The 16977-nt window shown below is 36.4% G+C and overlaps 2 protein-coding genes across 2 annotated transcripts; one reads left to right on the top strand and one right to left on the bottom strand.

The window, feature by feature from the left end:
* The first annotated feature begins 1860 nt into the window (after positions 1 to 1860).
* pcgf6 (polycomb group ring finger 6) lies at positions 1861 to 7469 on the top strand. The gene is made up of 10 exons (XM_008430367.2): positions 1861 to 2353; positions 2463 to 2562; positions 3402 to 3498; positions 3601 to 3656; positions 3754 to 3813; positions 3905 to 4019; positions 4349 to 4376; positions 5200 to 5298; positions 6267 to 6353; positions 6948 to 7469. Exons 1-10 carry the CDS (start codon positions 2288 to 2290, stop codon positions 6996 to 6998), a joined length of 759 nt encoding a protein of 252 aa, XP_008428589.1. The 5' UTR covers positions 1861 to 2287; the 3' UTR covers positions 6999 to 7469.
* A 1152-nt stretch (positions 7470 to 8621) lies between these two features.
* Positions 8622 to 16794, bottom strand: LOC103477315 (alpha-internexin-like). The gene is made up of 5 exons (XM_008430365.2): positions 16478 to 16794; positions 13527 to 13757; positions 12459 to 12986; positions 9900 to 10024; positions 8622 to 9116 (listed from the first exon to the last, which is right to left on the bottom strand). The coding sequence occupies exons 1-5, from the start codon at positions 16769 to 16771 to the stop codon at positions 8924 to 8926; spliced, it is 1371 nt and encodes a 456-aa protein (XP_008428587.1). The 5' UTR covers positions 16772 to 16794; the 3' UTR covers positions 8622 to 8923.
* Positions 16795 to 16977: the final 183 nt, after the last annotated feature.

Here is a 16977-nt window from a genome sequence, read left to right as displayed (position 1 = left end):
CGGAGTGCAATGGTCCCATTTCCATATAAGGTATGAGGCTGACAGTGGTCCGTCCCCGCCCCTTTCTGCATGCTGCAGCGAGGACCTTCTCGACTAAATTGATATTCCATGGTAAGGAGTCATTAACGCGCCCGCCATATTGTGAGTGGCTTTTAAACTAACGTGTTACTAGAAAATGGATTTTCACAATAAAAGCCATAAAAATTACTTTGGGTTACAAAGTAATTTTTTTACTTTGGGTTACAAAGTAATTTTTTGTGACCCCCCCCAAAAAAGATATCTAAACACTGAAAGGTGTATATATATATAAAAAGGTTCATTTAGATTTTTTTTCCATGCTATTGTAAGTAAATAAGTATCTGAACGCAGTTAAAATTATGAAGATGTGAAACAATAAGAGATACTGTACCTTAGGAAATATGCATATTTTGTTTGTTTTTTTCTTAGACCACCAAAGGCAAAACAGAAAAACTTTCAGCTGTTAACTTGAAATTTTTTGGAACTACTCTCTTTCATACATGAAAAAAATGCCACTCACAAAATGGCAGTGAAACTTATATAGGATCCATTTTCAAGCAACATCCAGTCTTCTTGTGCATATAGGTGACTTCCTCTGACTTTAAAAGGGTTTGGATCAGTGAGAAATTGTGCTATCAAGTTGTGAATGTTCCCAGATGATGTTTTGTAGTGAAATTGATCATTTTTGCCTCCAGTTCTGCCTCAGAGAAATGTTTTCATGTCAAATGCTCTCCATAGACATTCAATCTTGTAAAAATTGTGTATTTTCTTTTCTATTCTCTTTTTTTATTAGCAAAACTTTAATCAAATGAAGACTGTTCTTTGGGGGGGAAAAGGGGTGGGGGAATTAAGCCCACTATACATCAACACACGAAGAATCAGAACTCTGTTTTGGTCCATGTTCTCTCAAAACTGAAATGAAGGTTTCCACAGGTTCTCTTTAATAAGAAGAAAATCCACACTGGATTTTTTAATTTACAAAACATAGCAGTTACAAACTAACCAGCTAATTATATCAAAATAACAAAGAATATGAGCTCTGTTAAGAAAGCTACTCTGGGAAGAAGCTCAAAATGAATAAATTTGTATCACGTTCATGATGGGTTTAAGCTCGTCCTCATGTGACTTTTTAAAGTGGTAGCTAAATTGTTTGTATTATAAGCAAAACCTGGATTGTGTCAGTGATGATAAACATTTTTAATGTATTTCTCGAATCTTGGATTTGTGGTACCTCAAAAAAAAATGGAACAGAACCAATTTATTCTCAGCAAAATAATAATTGCTATTGCTGAACTAAAAAATTGTTTTCAACCATTAAAAGGTAAACAGATTCTTTTAAGTTGATGTCTTGTTGGTGGGATGCACACCTTAAACATAATTATCAGTATATTCAATGTTGTATAGTACTCTGTAAATACAAAGCTGACTTTTGTAAGAAAAAATGACTACAAAAAAGCAACCAAATACAGTATAGTCGTTCTTTGAAATGTCATTTTAAAACATATATTTGTGTTGATTTTTCTCTGTGAATAATTTTATTGTGATAAATTAAAATGTTATGCATTACACTGCCTCTGACTGATCTGTAGACATTTATTAGATGCATACATAAAACTGAAATTAAAAAATGGTAAAATTTTTTTTTTATATATTTCACTGTTTTATAGAATCAAAGTAGAGCTTCAACATGCAAAAAGAATTAAAGGAAGTGAGACCAAAAAATATGAGTAATTAATTTATTGCAAATGACCATTAAACTGAAATTTGCTGTTCATTTATATTTGCCAGATGAAGCTATTTATATAATACAGCTGTTAGGGAGCCGTGTCACTCCTGATAACACTTTTATTCTGAAAAATCCAGACCGGAAGCGGTGACGTTATCCATGCTGCAAACTAAGCGCGAGGGAAATTCAGTTGGACGAAAGATAGTGTAGCAGAAAAGTATTTAAATTGTGTCATTTTTATTTTGTAGCGCGTTAAAATATCAGTTTGTGTAAATATAAATCTACTGACGCTTTTGTCTGCGCTAAGAAATTGTTAATATTAGCTTCTAGTTAGGCGCGTGTTATTGTTTTGTTCTGCGGTTCACGGTGCGGAGGCTAACGCTAGCCGACTAGTGCTGTGTTGTTTACATGACGAAAAGTTTAAGAATAGAAGCGTTCCGCATTTTAACAGAAGCGGCATAAAAGAGCAAACTTATTTATTAATTTACTGACAAGTAAAAGAGACCAGAGAAAGTATTGTAGTGCGGTTCACAGCCGTTGAGGATGTCAGTTGGTCGAAGGAGTCATGATGGAACCACCAATATTTCAGGCAGCGACACTGACGACGAAGTGCGTAAAATGCCAATGTTTTCTGTAAATCTGATATAATTTATGTTTAACAGTTTTCTGCAGTTGCTTAGTGAGATTTTAAAGAAATTCACGTTTTTGTTTTCCACAGACCAAGCTTGCTCTCACTCAGTTTTATCCATACATCCGCTGTGCTGTTTGCTGCGGCTTCTTCATCGATGCAACCACAATCACAGAGTGCCTGCACACATGTGAGTCTCAAAACTACGGAGGGAGGGTCAGCCTCGATTATTTCACATTAAAACTAATGACAACCTACAAATGTGCTTGTTGGAAAATAAGTAAAACCATTAAAAAAACAGAAATTGGTGCATAGAAATAATAGAAAACCGAAGTTAGCTTCGGGAAAATGGTCAAATTACAATTGCTCCTAATTTTTAACTACCTTAAGCGAGTTTAATCAGCTCTAATTTAAAAACTATAATGCATAGACCCTTAAAACCTGGACTAGATTACTATCCACTGAGTTTGATTTGTGACAGTTCAATAAAAGACGATTTGAGCGCTTTTATTTTCAACTGAACCTCATTACAGATTGTTGGGGCTTGGTGGGCAAATTATCCATAGGCATAATATTTAATTAGCCATAATACTTATGAATTAGCCACATCTCAATACAGAAGAAATTTTAAAACTTGTCAAACTCGTTCATTTAGCTTTACGCTGGGCATTGATTGTGTGATTTTTACACAATGTTCAAACGATTTTTCAGTCGTGCAACAGTTTTTCAGTGAAATTCTTTCTGTATTTAAACTCATCAAGCAGTACAATACATTAATATCGCACTTAAATGATGGCTGCTTGAAAGTAGACGTGTTGGCAAAAAATTTGGAGTGTATGAACTTCCAATATCTTCTAAGCCACATAAAAATATCTTTTCCTCAAGCAAATGCTTGCATATTCAATGTAAGGCTCACTCATTTCTCTATCTGCTCATGTTCAGATAAATCTAGAATAAGTTCAAGGCTCTCACTCAAACGGTAAAATAAAAACTGTCTTACACCTAGTTTTCTTTTGCTTTTTCTTCAAGTTTGCAAAAGCTGCATCGTGAAGCACTTCTTCTCCAGCAACAGATGCCCGACATGCAGCATTGTTGTGCACGAGACGCAGCCTCTTTACAACATCAGGTGAGTTTTTTTCCTCCAGCAGCAGCTGCTGACTAATTACTTTCCCCGTGTTTCTGTTTGGTATGCAGCCGACTGGGAGTTAATTACTTTACGTTTTTGCAGGCCAGACAGACAGCTTCAGGACATTGTATATAAAATGGTTCCTTTCCTGGAAGAACGTAAGAATGTTTGAGAACACACTAAAACCAAATGTCTGAGCTTCTGATGTGGTGCTTTGAGCTTTTTGTGAGCATTTTGTGTTGTTTTTTTTTACAGTTGAAAGAGAAAAAATTTGTAATTTCTACAAAGAGAGGGGGCTCGCTGTGCCAAAACCAGGTGATGACGTCCAGCCTCTCTGGATTTATAAACACTTTTTACATGGATGAAGTATGTCACTTCATCACTGACTGTGGTTTGATCTTCGCAGTGCCTGTTTCACCTCAAGGTCCCATTGTGCTGAAGAAAAGGAAAGATAACTTTCCCAGAGCCGTGTTCACCATCCCCCCTGAGCTGAACATTTATCTGCTCCTGGAGTTTGTCGGGTATGTTTCCGTTTTTATGTGGCATTAAAATTATTTTAAGCATTTTAAGTCTGCTACTTTGGAGCAATGATACTCCATATTGCATAGTTTTTCTTTGTATTTTGGCACACCTAAAGACAACCTAAAGAGACCAGTAAACATAACAATAATGTTTTAAGACTGGGAGAAGAAGCTGGGGTATCTTAGTTTTTGTAGATGGGTTTCTGCATTTAAAAGCAAATTTTTATTCAGTAAAGTTTCATGAATAAATGTATGTTATAGTTAGTTGTGTGTTCTCTGGTTAATGGACGGCATCAAAGTCACATTTCTCTTGACTGTTTTGTTTTCAGGGCTGAAAATGGGATCTCTGACTTTAAGGTAAAGGTTTAAGATCTTTATAACAAATGTTTATAACAAAGGGTTAATTTTATCTCACCCTCAGCTTCTTAACTCTCTGTTATACATGGGAGGAGAAAAAAAGGAGAGATTTTCCACCAAAATAAGCTCAAAATTTCAGTTTGAAAAGTTTAAAATTTGCTAGAAAAAACGTAGACATTTTGAGATTAATCTAAAAAAAATTCTAGAAAAAACATGGAAGCTTCTGAGTTATAAAAGTTGTACATTTTCAACTTTTCATTCTCAAAAATTTCCATGTTTTTTTTTTTTTTTCAGAAATTTTTTTGGTGGAAACTTAACTCTTCCTTTCTTTTTCTATCCACAATTATCCTAATATGACGTTATAACTCTTTGTATCCTCTGATGTTGAACTTTTCTGTATCATTCAAGAGTTTTTCTTGATTTTTGTTCAAGTTTTTCTGTCCTTCTGAGCATTTCCTGTTTGACAAACTATTTAAAAAATGGGATTTCCTTTATTTGATGACATTGTCAACACCCTGTTAAGATTAATTTAGGTTTTTTTGTTTCTTTTTATGGAAAACTTGTAAAAATGAGGGGAAGTGTTGATGCACACAAGCCTTTGGCTCCTCCTAGTGGTTCTTCTAAAGATTACAGTAGTATTTGATTCAAATGCAAAAAAAGGCTTGTTTAAGATTAGCAGAGACATTTCACAAACATGAAAAGTTACTTTAATATTGAGAAAATTTATATTTTAGTCATTCAGATCCATTTTTCACTGTTAAAGTTGACATCTTTACCTTGGATATCTTTAAGTTAAAGCAGATCCTCTCTGCCGTTGTTTCAGCCTCTAGAAAGGCCGTACATCTGCGTGTCGGGCGAAGCCACCATCCGACACGTGGAGCTGTTCATCCGGAGGAAGATGGAGCTCAGCCCCAAGTGTCAGGTCAGTTTAGGTTTCCCCCATGCTAGTTTGGATACAGATCATTTCCGGAGGGAGAATTAAGCAGTTTGGTGATAAAAATCAAACTTCTGTATGTGACTGTTGTCCTAGAAAAGCGTGTTTGTAGGACTATGATTGCTGTGTCATGCAGTCAGAATCATAGGTTTACTTAAAAAAGAAACGATAAATGGTTCTTATTGTAATTTTTATTGTGATCATAATAGTACCACAAAATAAACTGATAAAACTTTAAGTACATATTGCCTGAAAATTGATTCATTCCAGAAATTAGGTGCACAATCTGCTTTTCACTCATTATTACAGAGCGGTATATGTATTATATACATATATTGTATACTACGAATACAAGAATAAAGTCATGATATTACAAGGATACAGTCTTACAACAACAAACTGGAAATAATATGAGAATAAAGTTCTAATATTACCAGAAAGCAGCTGTGATATTAGGAGCACAAAGTAACGATTTTATGAAAACTGACATGAAAGACGGATGTTCAGCATCTCTTCAAGTTTTACTTTGGTTTCCGTTTTGCAGATGAAGAAATAATTCATCTTTTAATACTTCAGCATCAAATTATCATCAGGAGCAAGACTTTAACTGTATTTTAAAAGAACAACACAAACTGAGCTGCTCAGATAACCTTATAACTTTATAAGCTCTTTTCTTGTAACTTTAAAACATTATTTTAGTAAAATTGCGTCTTTATTCTGCTAATATTATGACTGTATTCTCGTAATTAAACGTTTTTGCAGCCTGGGTCAAATTACAATTCTTCTTTAAAGGATGACAAAAGCTACTTTTTGAAAATATTTCCTATCATTTATAATTTCTTGTTTTTAAATGAAAGTTAGAAAAAAAATCAATTTAAATCATATGTGTTGTATTTTTAAGTCGAAATGCTCAGATTATAAACATTTATGAATAATTGTTTCCGCTTTCCCTGCAGGTGGATCTGGTTTGTGGAGATCAACTCCTAGATCATCACCAGTCACTGAAAGACATTAAGAAGTTTGTGGGTAAAGAAGCACTGCAGGTAACCACACACACACACACACACACACACACACACACACACACACACACACACACACAGAGTAGTAACATAGGAACATGCTGCTGTATGCAACTTTTATCAGACATGTTTTTTACAGTCACCATGTCGTGACTGTATCTTATGAGACGGATAATCTCTGAAAAGTTCGAGCTCCCAGTTCTGATTGGTTAGAAACAACCAATCAGATTCCAGGAGGAGGGGTCTGAGTGCTGTCAATAACCCGCCATGTGGCGCTGCTCACCCCCTTTTCCTATTCCAAGTTGCTAAGGCTGGTTAGCATAGCCACTGATGACAGCAGAAAGACGTTTTTTCTGTAACGGTAAGTCGTCTCTCCGTCGTTAACATATTTATCAGCGTGTAATCAAGGTTGATTGACAGTGCTAAGCCCCTCCTCCTGGCTATGATTGGTTGTTTTTGGTGCATTTCTTCAGACGGCAATAGAAGCTCAGGTAGGAATTGTAAAAGATTGATTTTTTTTTTTGTCTCATTACAAACTGGTGACAGATTAAATTTTTTATAAAAGTTACAAACTGCAGCTTCAAGTTAAGACTTGTTGTTGCATTTCCTCTGCAGGACGGTCTGCTGGTGCTTCACTTCGGTTTGGTTCTCCCCTCTCAGTCTTGATCAGGAAACTCGACCCGAATCTTCAGTTTCATCGGGTCAACGGCTCAGATTCACCGCTTTTCTAAATCCACTGAGGATGATTAACGCCCTGCAGCGTCAAGCTTGAGTATTTCTCCTTTTTTCTTGGACTTTGGTTGAATCTTGGACACAATGTTCTAACAGATCGGACCTCCAAACCGGTTCTGGGTCAAATAAAGCAGGCAAGTCGAACGCACGCATCCATCTGTGCCTTTACCAATATTTAACCAATAGTTAAGTGGGTATGTATATTTTTGAAGCTGTATGTTTGATTTTGACTTGGTATGAATAAGAGAGAAGCTTTTTTTATGTATTTGCATTTAAGTTGATGATGTGTGGAAGTAAATTTCTGTCTGACCCCGAAATGTTTAGGACAGCCTTTAAAAATGTGAAAAACACCTGATAACTGTCATGATTTGTTCAGTAAATAAAACAAGACTAACTTTTCTGTTACCAGTTTCTCTCTTGGAGGCTTTTAGTCAACCAAGTTTAAATGCTGCTGTTGATAAAACTAGAAAAGAAGCAACATCTGTCTAGTTTATTCATTTTCTCTGTGTTGGTGGTTTTTGGGCGAATCTGTGATCTACTTTTTATTTATTGATTGACTGCTTTGATAATAAAACAATTTGCTTCAAACAAACAATGTTTATTTAAAATGAGTTTAAATAAACCCACCTTATATCTTTTAAATAAATTCAGAAGTGAAACATGGTGCGTTATTCTTTTTTTTTTTTTTAATGATTAAATACGGGTTTAGATTTGACTAATAAATATATACTCCTGGGAAATTTTGTGCCTTTTTTTGTACATTTAACAGCCATTTTGTCTATTAAATAAATATAGCAGAGGATGATATTTTATTTTAAAGTAGATTTTGAATTATCGTCTGAGTTTCTTAAAGTAGTCTAAAGTGGTGAAGCTACATCAAAAACCAACTTTTTTGTAAGGACAGATATTAAAGTTCAGTTTTAAAATGCAGTTTTATGTTTGTCCACTAGATGGAGGTGTTTCATGTTTCAAAGCTCAATCAAAGTTGCTTTGTTTTTGCAAGCTTCTGAAATGCTTAGTTTTGGTCAATTGTTTATTTATTTTTTGTCTCTAGAAAAGTTTCTAAACATACTGGACTTTTAAAGGTACACCTGAAAAATCTGTTGAAATTATTCTGCCCAACAACATTGCCAGAAAAAAAATAGAGTCAAAATTTCAGATTGATCTGTTTCCAGGTACAACTGTATATAGTAGACAATCTATGATTTATAAATTAGTTAAGCAATCAGCAACAGGTTGCACAAGGTGGACCTTTGAATTGAGATGTATTTAATACGCCTCATCAACAAAACAGGAATCGGAAGGAAAACAAAAAATTACCCAACTTTGCAGGTTTGGTACAGTTTGGATTATTTTATTTATTAATTTTATTTGTTTAGTCGACAGTCCTAAAAAAATCTCATATATATGTACATGTGTATGTATATATATATATATATATATATTTTTTTTTCCTAGAGGGTCATGGCCCCTCCTGCTCTCCTCTTGGGGGCGCCTCTGCATATTGGACCAATTGCAATAGATTTTTACAATTGAATGCATTCACACACATTAGATACTTAGTTACATTCTTATTTAAAGGGTATTATTATATCACTTCAGGTACAATTCATGGGTTTAAAACAGGAAAATACCTTGATCCCAAAATGCTAATTATACCAAGATGAATGGTCAATTTATCCAGCCAGAACTATAAAAAAGAACTACAAAAATTGAGTTGTCGAGACTAAACCAGCTAAAAAACATTTTATAAATTCTAACTTGTGCATCCAGTTCTTGTTTTAAAGTTGCGTAATAGTTTAACCCTAAGTTACAGCTTTGATGCTCATGATTGGGTGTAATTTCTCCCCTGCTTGTGTTCAGTTGTTGGAGTTGATGTCTGCCTCTTCCTTGTCCTCGCTGATGTCCTTGAAGCTTTCCTTCATGGCTCCTCCTTTCTCCTTCTGGCTGGTTTTGTACGATTCGGTCGAGCTTCGAGCTTGGTAGCTGTAGCTAGCCGTGCCGAACGACATCCCAGAGTTGAAGTGGGTCTCCTCTCCCTCCAGTAGTTTTCTAACAGAAGAAAAACAAAAACCAAACTTGGAGAGAGACGCACATTAAAACTTCAAATTTTCTAAAAAACAAATGCAGAAAACATTGATTTAAGTTTGTAAAACTAATTACCAAGGGTTCAGCTTGCTCAATTTGACTCTCTGTTGCTCATGTAACTGGAGAAAATGCCCAAATTATCACTTCTACTCCACTTGTTACCACCTCAGCATATTTTCAAAGAACAAAAATTCTGAAAATGTGGTTCTCTTCCATCTAAATAAACATTGAAATGTCACAGAATGGCTAAACCAGGCATTTAGCTAATCCGCTAGTAGCATAGCTAAATCTTCCACTTTGAAAACATTTAGCAGACAAATTTAAAGCTCTGATTTCACCTGTTTTTTGTAAACTTTCAGTTGAATAAACTGCAATATCTGTGTAAAGTTTTGGTTATTGGTTGCTTATATTCATGCTCTTATTTTGAAGTGGGTGAAGACTGTTTACGCAGCATTTTCATTTCCTCTCCTCGTGTTTTCAAAATAAAAGTAGAGAACAAGACATAAACATAGATACAATATCTAGTGGTACTGTAGAACATGTAAATTATAATGTCAGAATTAAATTGGTGCTTGAGGGTTGTTGTCTTTGAAGAGACGATATACTTTGAATTGAAGTTAGCGCATTAGCTCCTGCTACATACCATGTTGGTGTGGTTCTTTAGCAGAACTAATGTCTATGATTAGTAGCTTAGGGTTAGCACAATTAACTTTTTAGAGATTCTTAGCATTTTCTTCAGATTGGCACCTGTAGGCGGCGATCTCAATATCCAGAGCCATCTTGACATTGAGCAGGTCTTGGTATTCCCTCAGGTGCTGAGCCATCTCACTCTTCAGGTTCCTCAGCTCAGTGTCCAGGTGGCTAATGGTGTCCTGTCGCAAAGGAGAAAGTAGTTCAATCTTCTTCACATTAGTTCTTTTCTGTATCATTCTATACATAGTTCCCACAAGTCTGAACCGGAAGTGATCCGCACCATCTTAGTACTCAAACACACAGACCCAAGGCTTTGAAACGTTTAACCGATGTCCAAGAGAAAGATGCATGAACAAAATGGCTGCTGTCAGGATTGACTATGTCAGATGATGTGGACAAGCTACCTCAAAAATACTACGATGTAGTTAACTTCCTAGTGAACAGGAAGTGTGTTTCACGATCTGAAATCCATGGACGCATACTATAATGTTTAAACAAATTTGTAAAGGATGTACATACTGTGTGAATAACAAGGTTCTGGTTACTGGCAGAGTAAGTGCATGTAGTAGCATACACATACACTACATGTCCATGTTAGCTATAGGGCTGTAGTGATACAATAATCTCACGATACGATACACGATATTCTGCCCACGATACGATATACACTGCTCAAAAAAATAAAGGGAACACTAATATTTAAGTGAACATTGAAGTGTTCCCTTTATTTTTTTGAGCAGTATATATTGCGATATTCAGCAAATGATACAATTTGATACACTTTTGCGATTTTCTGAAAGATTTTAGATTGACAGAATGATTTTGGTGACATTTTGTGACTGTTATAGAGTTGGATTGAATTAATTTAACTGAAAACTGATTAAAAGCACCAACTACACAATACCTGGCTCTGGTTGGACATGGACACGGACTTAAAGTCGACAGCTGGACAAAATGAATCAAAGAAGTGGTGAGAAAACATGTTTCTTTTAATTGAAACAGTACAAACTGTAGCTTACATGCATTTGTAAAGTAAATAAAGTGCACCAAGTACCTGCTCTGAATAGTTTGATACCTTTTTAACCTTGACACTTAACATCTGAAGGAATCACTCTAAGCCTGATAACCGAATCACTCTCCTGGTGAAGCAAGCAGTGAGTGAGCAAGGTGACAGTTGGATGTTACAATACTTGCGGATGAATATCGATTTTTTTTCTGGGAAAGAAAATATCGATATATATTGCAATATCAATATTACACAGCCCTAGTTAGCTAGCAGATGAAAGCTACGTTAGCTAAGTTAATTTTACTAGTTCAGCAGTAAGTACAACAGTAAATATCACGGGTATTTATCATAGTATTACAGAGGTGGGTACAGTACTCAAAAATTGCGATTGAGTAATCTTTGTAATGTACTTATATCGCTTATATGTGTAGATAGGAACGAGGTGAGAGCTACTTCCAAGCTTGTGGCTTGTTTGTTGTCATAGCAACTGCCTGCCAAGATGGCTGTCAGTTACAAAGTTCATTATGGATAGTGTTTGAAAGACTCTACAGCTGTTGAAGCTTTGTGATACTTTTAAAGAAGCCTCCTAGAATTTATAGAGGATTTCCTTTTTGTCTTCAAGGCTTAACCTTTCACCCCTGTAAGAAGCCAGCAAAAGCCAGATGGCTTTTCCATATATAGCAGGTCGGAGATTAATCCAATAGACATGAAGAGTCCCTTCAGTCGTCTCAGTCTCACGCGCCTAGAAAAACCCAAGGATTGAGTCTTAACCCCATGCTGAACTGGAATCAGACGTTTACTGCCAGAACGATGCCTCAGCTGAAACGTCCAGTTGATCGTACTTCAGAAACAGTCAAGAAAAAACTTGACTGTTTATAAACTGATTTTCTTTTTTATTCTAAAAGTACATATTTGGTTGAACAAGTTGGTTTTCATAATATTATGCAAACTAAGAACCGCCGCCCTCACTATGAATGTTATGCTTGTTTGATTTCTCAGGATGATAATAATTATCTTGTGACAAAGCTAATGTTGACAAAAGTCTTCAAACTTTTCAGTCGGCTTTCAGCTCACAAGATGACTAAGCAGTGCTTCTAGCATTATCACTGTTGGGGAAAGTTTACCTGCTAGTCAAAGATAATAAAAATGTATTAAAGTAGGAACGGTTGTTCAATTGCTTCTGTAAAATAAGAGTTATTTTACAGAAATATAATGTTATTGTATTTTTTATTTTGGTTAAACTGGATGGATGGATGGATGGATCAACCAATGGATCAATGGAAGGATGGATGGATCAACCAATGGATCAATGGATGGATGGATGGATCAACCAATGGATCAATGGATGGATGGATGGACGAACCGATGGATGGATGGATGGATGGATGGATGAACCAATGGTCTGATGGATTGTCCTTCCAGTTGTTTAAACACTAGACGATAGTAAACCTGTAAAATTGAGGCCCAAGAATTCTGCGAGGTTGAGTTTTGAAAAGTTTTTAAGTTTCACCATAAAACATGAAGGGATTCTGTTGAGTAACAAAAAGTAACTTATAGAAACTAAATCCCAAACGTCCTGACGTAGAGCGAGAACCTGAACTACTCGCCTGCATGGCTGTGACCTCGGCGTTGTGCGTGTCCTCCATCTCGCCCATCTGCCTCTCCAGAGACTCGTTGGCGCCCCTCAGGGTCTCTATCTCCACCGTCTTGGACTGCAGCTGCCTCCTGAACTCGTTGATCTCTTCCCTGCTGGCCCTCATCGCCTCGTTGCTCCGGCTCGCCTGCTCGCTCAGGCTCGCGAACTTGCTCTTGTACCATTCCTCGGCCGACTGCAGGTTTTTGGAGGCAATGGACTCGTACTGGCTGCGGATCTCCTTCAGGGCCGAGGTGAGGTCTGGTTTGGCGAGCTCCATCTCCACGGTGACCTGCTGCGCCTCCATCATGTTGCTCAGCTCCTCAATTTCCTCTTCATGCACCTTCTTCAGGAAGGAAATTTCATCAGACAGCGACTCGATGCGCCGCTCCAGGTCCAGGCGGACCTGCGCCGCGTCGTCCACGTCCTTCCTGAAGGACCGCAGGGTCCGCTCGGCTTCGTCCCGCGCCCTCGCCTCTTCATCGAACTTTACGCTCAGCTTCTGAAAATGGAAACACACGGAGGGTTGATTAGGGTTGATGGTACGACAGTACAACAAATTTAATCAGATTAATCACATTATATGTGCTTTAACTTTCAAAGTGTGAAATGTAAAAATGTGCGAAGGTGTCAAAAAGGTAGAGGAATACATAGAGTATCGATAAGTATTGGTTATCATCAGTAATTGCAATATTGATATCGGATATCGATATTGGTCCAAATTTTCATCTCAATGAATCCTTATTTGATTTAATTTTATTTTCGGGGGTTTTAAAACCAAGAAAAACATAAAACATTTACATAAGAGGATTGATGAAACATTTTTCTATGCAATTTTAATGTTTGATTTAAACAAAAAAAAAACTGCATAGTTTTGAAAGTAATGAGAAAATTTGTTTAAATATTGCTGATAACTGTATCATTGATTCTATTACAACAAAATGTGCACAAATCTACACTTTTCATGTCTATATTTCAAAAATGTGTTGGTTATGCAGTTTTTTAGTGCAGAAGTGCCAAACAGCCCCTGATCTGGTGTCACCTGCAGCTCGTCCTCCATGTTGTTCCTCTCAATCAGGATCTGGTTCTTGTCCCGGTTCAGCTCGTCCAGCTGGGAGCGCAGGTCTCTCATCTCCTGCTGGTAGAGAAGCCCGACGCGGGAAGGCTCGCCGTGTTTCTGCCGGAGGCTCACCAGCTCCGTCTCCAGGACTTTGTTCTGCTGCTCCAGATGCCGGACTTTATCGATGAACATGGCGAAGCGGTCATTCAGACCCTGAACGGCGACAGAAAGCCTTGTTTACAGTCAAATTAACCTTCTTTATGTGAGAAAAACTACAGAACATTCAAAACAAGTGGTTCTGTTTGGATTTGGGTGATTTTGATTGCAAGTTAAGCAGCTGCTTAGGGTCTCCACGCCACCAGGGGGCCCCTAAGAGCCCCAAGGTTACATGATGAACAATAAAAAAAAATACATTTTTATATCGGGGAAAGATTTGCTGCCATTGATGGAAAAATATACGATAGACATCGGCAGATTATTATTGTTCAGCTGCACATTTAAAATGTAACTTTTTTTTGTAGTTTGAAATTATTCTGTTTGATTTGATTTTTCTTAATGCAATTTGTTTTTTAATTCTATGTACTTTGAGTTACCTTTGGCTTTAAGAGCAAAATTCTGTTTCAAGGCTCCAATAATAATAAAAACAAATAAATAAAAAAAAAAAATATCAAACGTTTGCTGTTAATTCAGCTGTTTATCAGCAGATATTACTTTCAAATACTTAAAATAAGACAGAACACTTTAACACCACTCTGCATTTCACAATGAAAATATATATTTTGTTAATTTGCTACTCCTGTCAAGTTAAAACCAGTAGTCATAAAAGAGCTGGTATAATGTAAGTCAATTACAAATAATGCTAATGATAGCATGAAGTGTTTTATGTTGACTTGATGTCATGGGGGCCCCAAATGAGAAACTGCCCAGGACCCAAAAAAGGTTTGGGTCGGCCCTTCCTGCAGAGACGGGAACTGATGGGGAGACAAAGGATCTTACAGGAACCAATTAACTCGCTTTGCCAGGAAGCAGAATAAGACGGGATTACTGAGCCTAATGTATTATCTCTGGGCACATCCTTAGACGCTGTAAGCTAAACTTTTGGACAGATTGGTTTCATGTTGCGTGAGTTTCAAAGGTACAAATCTGTTTTAGGTTCTCTGTCTGCCAGTCATGGGATGGAGACAATTTCCTTTACTCCTAATGTAATGATTGATCGACTTTATCAGAGAGTATTGTACGTCATCTAACTGAGAAATGCACTCTTAATGTCCCACTTAAGGCTCAATAAACGATTATTTTACAATTATTATAACAATTAATGGAGATATCATATAAAAAATTGGCTTATTGTGCAGATTTTTAACTACTTATGCTTATTTCATACAATGTTAAAAAAATAAATTAGAAAACTAATATTTTATTGCTTAAAATGCAATAGCATGGCATCTATGGAGCTAAATTAGTCTCAAAAAGATTCACAGCGCATACAAGATTTGTAAGATAAGATCCATAAAAAGATGTGTAATTGTACAAAATAAGTCACAAATGTGTACAACACAATGCATGAATGTGAACCTCAATATTCACGTGTGTGTAAACTGCACAAGTAGTAATAATGTATACAAATCGAGAAAAGTGTGCACAAATAGCCACCTGCAGACGGATCTGTCAACTTTGACATATGCATCTTGTTGTTAGCGTTATGAATAGTTTTGTGACCAATTTAGGTCCATAGAATTTCCTGTAAGATACGCTAGATCGTTTGTAGAAAAGGATTTGCAGATAAAATAATACTTTTCACAGTATTTGAGCCAGGTGAAGATAAAACTATCCAATTTGAGAAGTTCTGGATAGAGGATATTTACAAACAAATATTTTTTATTTTAAATGCAAAATTTGTATTTAAATTTTTTTTTGGAAAATTTTTGCTGTGTTGTTTTTTTCAACAAATTCCCTTTTTTAGTCTCTATGCTCCAGTTAACATTATTTCAGATTAATAATGATTATTCCACTAAATTTTTTCAGCCCTAGTCCCACCACAGCATTTCCAACAGCTTGAGGTGTGGACTTTGACTAGGCTAAGCTTTGATTGTTTTCTTTTCCTGCCATTCTGTTGTAGATTTTCTGCAGTATTTGTTCATATACAGAAGAGCTCAAGTTTGACTCAATGAGACAAAACATCCGGGAATTGTGGCTTCAAAACAATATAAAAGGTGAAATATATGGAAGACCAAAAGTACCAAATTACAATATTAATTTTTTATAAATATGGAAACAAGTACATTAATCATTTATAAAATGTACTGTGTTCTTTCTTTCATTATTTCATAGTTTTGCGTTTGAATCAAAAACCAAAGGTGCCTCAATTTAATACGTAAATATATAAATATTTGCATATTGCCTAATTTCAGCAAAATTGGAAACACACACACAAAAAATATCTAAATAAATATATTTAATTGTAATTATTTAAATGATTGAGTAATACTGATTATTTCAAAGTTAAATTAGGAAACGAGCAGTTATTTTAAAATTTAATGATGTCACAGTCCTGTGGTATTATTCTCGACCAATCTTGAAACAATTTAATACATAGTTGATAAAAAAATAAAGTCATTAACAGTACAAATTTCAAATAATTATTTGTGGTAAATTGCGTTAATTATGAATTTAATGTATTTGTTTCCATATTTACAAAATTGATTACAGTTTTTTGTGAATTATTTCTTTATCAACAGTAATTTGGCCCTTTTGATCTTCCATATTAATTAAGTTTAAGGTATTTTAGAAAGATTTCCCAGTACCAGTGATGAAAAATATTGTTTTTGCTTTTTCAAAAATTAGATAAGTAAGATTTGAGCCTTAAATTCATAATATTTACCGAACTCCAGCAGGTATCATTTCCAATATTTGCTCATTTTAACCCCACATACCTGCAACTGCTCCTTCTCGTTGGTTCTGATCACTTTGAATTCGTTGTTGACCACAGAGGTTTGGCTCAAATCGAAAGAACCGGTCGGAACCAGAGAGAACGGAGCGGAGGACCGACCGAGGCGTCTGTACGTCCCCACGGAGGATGCGCCGTGGCGGGGCGCGGCCGTGGCTCTGGGCCCCGGGAAGGGCCGAGGAGCCGCGCTGCCCATGCGGGAGGCAGAGGTCGGGAAGCGGGGAGAATCTCCGAAGATCTTGCGGTAGGACGACACGGTGTGGCGGTCTCCGAAGCTCATCTTGCTCTGACTCAGAGGCAGAACTGTCGGACTTAAGGAGCTTTAATGGGCTTAGAGGGCAGCGGGTGAAGCCAAGCCCAATCACATATGTTCACTTTGACATGCTTTTTATTTCTTAAGGGTGCTGTACGTAACTTTTATCAAAAATAGAGGACCCGAGCTCAGAGGATGAAACAGACCACCCGCGGAGGGTGAGAAGGGAATTT

The sequence above is a fragment of the Poecilia reticulata genome, linkage group LG15 (genome assembly GCF_000633615.1).
Source record: "Poecilia reticulata strain Guanapo linkage group LG15, Guppy_female_1.0+MT, whole genome shotgun sequence".
NCBI classification, from domain to species: Eukaryota; Metazoa; Chordata; class Actinopteri; order Cyprinodontiformes; family Poeciliidae; genus Poecilia; species Poecilia reticulata.
The sequence above is the reverse complement of the archived record's forward strand: the minus strand, read 5'-3'. Positions and strand labels throughout refer to the sequence as shown.